At 43.4% G+C, this 8,254-nt stretch overlaps 1 protein-coding gene across 3 annotated transcripts in view; it reads left to right on the top strand.

Moving 5' to 3' along the window:
• Positions 1 to 342: 342 nt before the first annotated feature.
• The window catches only part of LOC147887820 (inactive poly [ADP-ribose] polymerase RCD1-like), a 17,782-nt gene continuing 9,870 nt past the window's right edge, over positions 343 to 8,254 (top strand). For 2 of the 3 annotated variants that reach the window (XM_087393141.1, XM_087393139.1), the window contains exons 1-6: positions 343 to 546; positions 961 to 2,192; positions 2,443 to 2,684; positions 2,802 to 2,911; positions 3,096 to 3,257; positions 3,353 to 3,448. In XM_087393141.1, coding sequence (XP_087249267.1) covers positions 1,057 to 2,192; positions 2,443 to 2,684; positions 2,802 to 2,911; positions 3,096 to 3,257; positions 3,353 to 3,448 — 1,746 coding nt within the window. In that variant the 5' untranslated portion in view covers positions 343 to 546; positions 961 to 1,056. Of the gene's footprint in view, positions 547 to 581; positions 794 to 960; positions 2,193 to 2,442; positions 2,685 to 2,801; positions 2,912 to 3,095; positions 3,258 to 3,352; positions 3,449 to 8,254 lie in introns of those variants that run through there. The other variant, XM_087393140.1, reaches the window with a different exon arrangement.

Here is an 8,254-nt window from a genome sequence, read left to right as displayed (position 1 = left end):
GTCTCTCTGTCTCTCTCTCCCACGCCCTGGTGCGGATCCAAGTCATCTCTCTCTCGTTCTCGCTCTCGCCCCCTATTTTCTTTCCCTGCTGCGATTGAAAGTAGTTGACCTTTGTTTTATTTTTGTGGGGGGGGGGGGAAGTTGCCATGGCAACTTGCGTGGGAGAAACGAAGGCAGGGAGAGGGGGTGGGGTTGAGGTGGGTGAAGGGGTTGACCGGCTGGGGGCAACCGGAAAGTGAGGTGGCGTGAAGCGCAAGGTGGGGGGGAGACGGACAGGTGGAGGTGGGAGGCCGGTGGGGAAGCGTGCAAGGAAAGGCAGAGAAGAGAGGCGAGGGCGGCTGGCTGTCTTTGCTTTTGCGGAAACCGCTGCCCGCCTCTGTTTCTTCATCATCAAACGAAGAATTCCAACAGCGGAACCGATCTCTGAAGAATGCCAATCTCCTCCATAGCCCGCTCTGCACGCAATCTCTCCGACCGACCTCGCCTCGTCCTCGAATTTATCGCAGCTCCCTCCCATGGCTTCCCCCATCCTCTCCCCCCCCCCAGGTCTGCCAATTCTCCCCTTCCTTGCTTGAATTTCGTCTCGATTTCCCTTATTTCGGAATCATTGATTTTGGAATCATCCTTTTAGGCCTCTGTTACGGGGATTTCTGTTTTGCCAAGACTTTTCCACATCCCTAGCCTTTTCTTCCTTGTTTAATTTTGCGTACATCTCCATGCCTCCCCCTCCGTTGCAATTCGCGCACCTCGGGATTGATTTGAGCTTCAATCGGTCACCTGTGGCTCCTCCTAGGTTCCTTAACCTTACCCCTTTGCGTTACTGAGCAGAAATTGCGCTTCCTGCACCTTGTCCCTTTCTGTTATTGAGAGAAGAAATTGCTATCAAGACTGGAGCTCGTGTCAATATTGCTCACGTATAACGTCTCCCCTCTTGACTTTGCATGTGCATCTGCGTTGCAGGGTTCGACTTCATGCCGTACTTCTTTTTAGAAATTACTGTACAGTTTTGTAAATAGTCATTTTTTCTGCGAAGCACGCAGTGTATACTATCCTGACATGGACATGAAAGATGGCGCCTCGTTCGTCTTTAATTCAGCGGAGCGGATTTTGCCTGACCTGAATGCCAAGCACAAGAGGAAAAGATCTGTCAAAGCCATCCCTTCAGTGAGGAGGCCTGGAACAGAATGGGACGATTGTAAACGCCCTAAGCTCGAAGCAGCAAGTCTTAAAGAAGGGTCCGTGGCATACCAATCTCTCTCTCCCGAGGTGTACGGCTGGCCGTCGAAGATCTCAGTCCAGGATGCATGTAATTTCCAGAAAAGCGGCTTACCTTCGCGGTTTATGTTCTACGAACAAGGGGACTGGAAAGATTTTTCCAAAGATTTGATTGGAACCTTCTGTGATAGCTTCAGGGCAGGCAGAACCTCTGTTGAGGTGTCGGTTGATGGAAAGAGGTACCTCATCAATTTTCTACTGATGTTGCAATTGAATTTGCTGACTGGCTTCCTAAGGTCTGTCGCCTGGATTGATGAACACGGCAAGTGTTTTTTCCCCTCCAAGTTGGTTGAAGGCTGTGGCAATCGGTTGCTTTCACAGCTACAGGATACTACCGACCACCAGCTTCGGCTCACAGTGACAGGATTTAGCTCTGAGGCTGGCGTACGAGGCTTTGATTCATGCCACGATGGTTTCATTGGAATCTGTTCAGATCTAGTGAAGTCGCCAGGAACAGCTGCTTCAGCGGAAGGAACCTCTGAGATAACATCCGAAGGAAGGAATGAGGAGGCACAAGGGGGTGGTGATGCCCTGTCATCTCCAGTTTCTCACGACTTTGCTCTCCTAGGTGATAAGCTCATCAAATTGGATGAAGCTGACCAAGATTTTACCGTTGTAAAAAACAGTTTCTTGGCCGGTCTCGGCATGCTTGCTACTTACACAACTATCACAGGGATCTACAAAGATTCTCACACAAGCACATTAGGGCAAGCAAGACTGCAGGCTTTCATGAAGCAGGAAGAGATTACACGAAAGGCAAGGGGTGATGCAAATGTCAGATATGCTTGGCACGGTACCTCCAAGCAGGGGGTCTCTGGCATAGTATTACATGGTTTTGGGCAGCCTAAAGTACCTAAGAATGGTGCTATGTACGGTGTTGGAGTGTATCTTGCTCCTGAAGATTACTCTCATGTCAGGTAAACGCTTACGATGCTTGTGAATTTGCATTAGCTCCATTCTATTTTGAGGGTGGAGCGGGAAATGTGGCGCATGCTTGTCTTGCATCTTCCAGTCAGGTGTTGTTGGTTGAAGTTTTCGTCTCAGAGAGTTAAAGGTTTATTAATCGAGTTTTCTTGACTTCAATTTCTCTTTGTGTACTGGAATAACATTAGGGTTTGTATTCTACAATTTGATAACTACTGTACAATGGGTTTGGTTTTTTTCCAGCGCCGTTTACTCAGATGTTGACGAAAATGGGGAACAACACATGGTGTTCTGCAAAACAATAATGGGGAGCATGGAACAAGTTCACCCAGGTTCTGAGCAGTTTCACCCCAGCAGTGAGGATTATGATACAGGTATTGATGACATCTGCAATCCAAAGCGGTATATCATCTGGAGTACTCATATGAACACACATATCCTACCTCAGTATATTGTCAGCTTCAAGCTAACACCACAATGGCATGGTTAGTACTGTGAGCTTGAACCTTTGTACCCTTTTTTGTCAGAACCTTTTTTTAAAATGCACGAACTTTTGAATATTGGAATCGTCTAAAGTGTATGCTAGGTGTGCTTTGCTTCAGGCATCATTGCTGCATTGCGAGGAAAGCAAACTTCCAGCAAAACGTTGCCTCCTTCCAGAGGACCCCGTTTGGATCACCAAGGCACACACGAACAGTGTACATCAGTCAAGGTTAGTTCTGGTAGTCTCTGGCTTGTATGATGGTAGCAGTACTGATGCTACTTGCGATTTTCTGTACATGTACAACAAATATTCTAGCGAGAGCCTTATCATAATTGCTAGTGCGATAAGATTTTTTGAAGGGAATCAAATATATCCTGATATTTTTTTGGTGGATCCTATGGTGTCCTTACAGGTAGGAGATGGTGCATCCTCTATTTGTGCATCAAGTCGACGTTCTTTTAATAGGGCACCACGATCACCATGGATGTCATTTCCTATGTTGTTTTTAGTGATGAAATCAAAACTGCCACCTGCGAACATGGTTGCATTGCAGCAGCATTACCTCGAATTTAAGGTAGGATTGTAAGTCAAAATGAGACACTGCATCGTAGTGAAGTGCCATAATTACATGATTGAACAGGTGTCTGTCTTTTGTTTTCTTGGTTGCAGGCTGGAAGAATGTCAAGAGATGTACTGATAAAGAATGTCAGAAGTGTGGCTGGTGATCGCATACTAGCTGATTCTATAAGAAGTATGCAAGCACAGGTACTGGGTGCAGTTTTGATGCAGAATCTTCTTACTGTTGGGATGAGCAATCTTGTTGGGAACAGGTTCTCGAGGTTTACTTCTTTTGTATGATCGATTTGATGAGTGTTCAGAAGATGCCAACATCCAGTTTCACACGTTGATTTTTTTTGGCCAGATTACTCTAACTGTGGTGCAGACAGTTCCTGTCTGGAATGAAAATAGCTGAGATGCTTACAGTTCTAGTCCTAATGATGTGGTGAATTTTTAAAGCATTACACCCCAGGGAGTGGGTGTAGTGGTTGTAGTTTTCCACAAATTGATATATTAGCCATCTTTTAGTACTCGTGTTCATCTTATAACCATTGTAAGAAAGTTTCAAATGAGAATCATTTGCAGCACATTTGGCCAGACAAATTGCTTTATGTGATTTTGATGTGGACGCATATTTGTTCGCAATAGATGTATGACTGCCTTACGGGAGGAGGGCCAATTTCCCCCCCATTAGAATGTGTGTACCTTTTGAGTTTTGGGAAATATTTGGTCCCATTGTAAGATTTTTTACATGCAAAGCCTGGTGATCTTAAGGAGGCACTCTATATCATTCTTTGGCTGAGGGTCAGCCTTATTTTGTACATGAAAGATGAGCAGGGTTTTCCAAATCGTTTGTTCCCTTTAAGTGTCCTCACATAGAAGCATTTTTAGTGGATGCTTGTTCCTTTTTAATAGGATACTTGAAAATGTGATCTCTTGCCTTTGATAAACTACCCCGTTTCCCCACCCCGGTTTTCATTCCCTCCAGCCGGTTTCCATTCCCTCCAGCTTTTTTCCTTGCCATGGCTTAGGCTTTTCTTAAGCTTGCCATGTACATTGCATTGCCATTTTTTAAAGCTTCATTCTACTGGAATGCCGTGTGTTTAGATTGTCTCATCCATGGCTTAGTATTTCATTTTTATTTTTCTGTAACCTTCATTGCTGCTATGTCAGGCTTGGAATGTTCATATTTGCAGCCCGGATAGCCCTCCTCTTCTTTAGCTGTGCATGATAATTTTAAGCTGTCCAGTTTGCCTGTTGGTTGATTTTGATGCTGAGAGAGGCAAGTTACTGTCAGAAATTTGAAGTTCATCACGGTAGCATAAGAAAACGAGTAAGGTTGCAAATTGCCCTTAAATATATATTACTATATCTATGTGGCAATAGTCTGTTGCTTGATTGGGATCCTAAGAGGAGTTTGGCATTAGGGGTATTTTTGGTCAAGGTAGCAAATTGCCCTTAAATATATATCGAGTAGATCTATGTGGTAATAGTCTGTTGATTGGGGTGATGTGGTAATAGTCTGTTGATTGGGGTGCTGAGAGGGATTTTGGCATGAGTGATCTGGATGCTGAGAGGGTTTTTGGTACAAATGGGGCGATATTTGCTGTTTGATTTGGATGCTGAGAGAAATTGTTGGTATGACGATGCGAGTTGAAAAGGCTTACAATGTAACTTGGCAATTGTCCTTTGACCCGTTTTCTTTGAGGGCTTAAACAATATTGGCATGTTTCCAGATCAGTCTGGACTTGGCCAGGTTATGAAGGATAGGCTGGCCTGAGATAGATAATATGCAGGCCGCTCTTGAATGGTGGGAGGATGTCATGTCATCCTCGCTAGCAAGAGCCAGAATTATATTACATTGTGTAGGAATGACAGCAGGAGATTGCAGGCTACCGTTAAATCTAGTACCGTGACCCACTTGAAGGCCAGGTGTTTTCTGTTATTCGACATGCAGTAACATCATGGTACATTGGTCTATCACAGCAGACGTGCCTCAAGGTTAGTAGGTTAAGATGTACTTTCTGTTATAATAGTTTGGCGAGTGCAGAGTTCTGCTTTCTGTTGTCTTGTTATGTCCTTGGGTACTGCAAATGATTCAGTGCAGAACTACATCACCAAGTAACTACATCACCAAGTGAAAGTAGTCAGGACCAACTCTCTGCAGGGGGTCACAAAACAGAGGTGTCTTGGATGGGCAGGTTAGTGCATGACATACTTTCCCGAGGCTACAAGGGTTTCATAATCATGATGATTGTAGGATAGTTGCCCACAACTTTCGAAGAGCTATTACTTCTCTGGTTCTCTGTTTCTGCAAGGAGCAGCTTGGGACAAGAAGTACAAAGGGTTCGGTACATGCCCTTGCCAAAGTAAGAGGCAAGAGTGAACCCACTGTGAACGTGTAGTGGGATTTGAACAGCAAACTGAGAGCACTCCAAGCAAACTCGGCCAGCAGGAAAAATGCGATAAGAGGAGACAATCGACACTCACATGGCACTGCAGAATGGCAAGGGCCCCCCTATATATAGGGGTGAGGAGGATGCAGACAAGCCAAACGGAGAGACTAGATCAGATACTAATGTGGTAAAAGTGCTTATATATGTATGTATGTATGTGTATTTATATATATGTGTGTGTGTGTGTGTGTGTTATATATATATCTGTATTATATGTATATATATCTTTGTAGTTATGTCATAGTAGCTAGTCCCTGCTATGCGTGATGGAGTTTATGGTTTTCCATCTTATGAGTGACTATAGTGAGATTGAAACTGCACTATGTTGCGTTTTTAGAGGATGAGTTTGGGAATGTTCCTGGATTCATCTAGGTATATGTATATATATATATGTGTGTTTATATATATATATATACGTGCGCACGCACGCACGCGCACTCACACACATATATATGTGTGTGTGCATATATATGCAATATATATGTACATATACATACATACATACATACATACATACATATATATATGTATGTATGTACGTATGTATTACATATACATACACACATATATATATGTGTGTATATTATATATATATGTATGTATGTATGTATATTATATATATGTATATATATATGTACATATATATTACATATATATGTATGTATATTATATATATATGTATGTATGTGTATATATGTATATACATATATATGTACTTATATATTACATATACATATATATATATATGTGTGTGTGTGTGTGTGTGTGTAAATAGCAAATGCAATTTATTGGCTTTATTCTGGCTCTACCTCCCAGTGCATTCTCGGAAGTCATCTATCTCGGTCATGGATATTGGGTAGATCAGTCAGACAGGGCTGCCCCCTTAGTGCTCTTTTCTATGCCATTGCGACTCATCCCCTTCTGATGTATCTTGATCATCTTACAAGCACATGATAGATGACTGGTCTTAAAATCCCTGGGGCTGCATCTTTTTTGGCACAGGCATATGCTGATGATTCCTTCTTTATGCCACAGAACTCTCCTCGGGAAGTCCGCATGCTTATGACCACATTATCATTGTATGGATTAGCAGCGGGATTGCATGTCAACTTTGACAAATCCAAATTGCTTCCCCTGAAACAATGTGACTGGCATTCTATTCTCTGGCCTGGTGAGATAGTGCATTCCAAAGATGTAGTCAGGTATTTGGGATATCCTATAGGATGGCATATCACCAGGAAGCAGCAGCTAAAATGGATCTTCCAAAGACTTCAACATAAATTGGAATATTGGAAAATTTCTACTTGGCCACTTCATGTCAGGCTCAGAATAGTACAGTCTATTGTAATGTCTTATGTTCAGTTCTTTTTGCCTTTGCTACATTGGTCCTCTAGAGATATCTCAGCTTTTATGTCTCAAGCTATGGAGCTGTTATGGAGGACAAAAACTGCTGTGAAAGCATTGAGACTGCTGAAGATGGAAATGATGTGCTCCATGGACTTGTATGATAGCATCCATGTGTGTCAACATGAGGACAACTGCTTATGGCCATTGGACTACTGATCATTGGGAGGTTGTCATTGGGAGATTTGTAGGGAAGATTCCTGGCTGCCCTTTCTCTACTGCTCTGATACTGGACTGGAAACAAGTGCTTTCTAAAGTCAAATGGGCTCCTGATAATCACTCGGGGACAAACTCAATGAGGAAAGAAAGTATTCATTGGAGTGCCATCTTTGACATTCCACTTGCTTTACAGGAACCGGTTCGGGCATATAATCTCATGAAATTGGGAATTAGATACATCAATGATGTGGTAGATGATCACGGCCATGTCTTATCTTTTCCTCAGGGCAGCATGGACCAACAGGAAGAGATGGCGCAGAGCCGTGGAGCCACCACGCATAATGCAGAGGCTGACTATAGCACACACGATACAAGTCCAGCCCATCACCATTCTACTCTCAGGAGTCCGTCTTATGCATTGGGAATGCATCACAGATTGATATGGAAGAAAATTGCTGATCTCTTGCATCCTTTTCTACCTATTCCCCCTGTGGCTGACACAGAGAGGCTTATGGATTGGCAATTGTACCCCTTTGCTACATGCTCTCGTTCTATTCCTCTGCCTATTTTGGCCTCCATCAAAGTCTACAAGCTTCTTCAGCCTGCCCCTTGGATTCATCAATATGCTAATACTCTGTGGCATATTAGGCAGCCTCTTTCATGGTGGTGGAAGAATCTCAGACTATTATGGAGGTGTAAAATGTCTTTGAAACAAAGACTTTTTCTTTGGAGATGCATGACCGGCACATTGTCAGTGGGAATCACACTTGCCAAACGTCACATTGCACCACCCACCTGCTTACGGTGTCACGCTCCTTCAGAGACTGTCCCTCATTTGCTTTGGCACTGCCCGTCTACTCGGAACCTCCTTGGGAAAATTTCAGATCATCTTCGCCTCCGTTTCCCGAGTCACATATTTGGGAAACATTTTTGGTTATTTGGAAGATTTAGGAGGTCTTTATCTCAATACTCACTCTTTCTCTCGTGGGTGAGA

This window comes from Dipteris shenzhenensis, chromosome 22 (genome assembly GCF_047967505.1).
Source record: "Dipteris shenzhenensis isolate YYH24624 ecotype China chromosome 22, Dip_SZ_1.0, whole genome shotgun sequence".
In the NCBI taxonomy this organism is placed as follows: Eukaryota; Viridiplantae; Streptophyta; class Polypodiopsida; order Gleicheniales; family Dipteridaceae; genus Dipteris; species Dipteris shenzhenensis.
The sequence above is the reverse complement of the archived record's forward strand: the minus strand, read 5'-3'. Positions and strand labels throughout refer to the sequence as shown.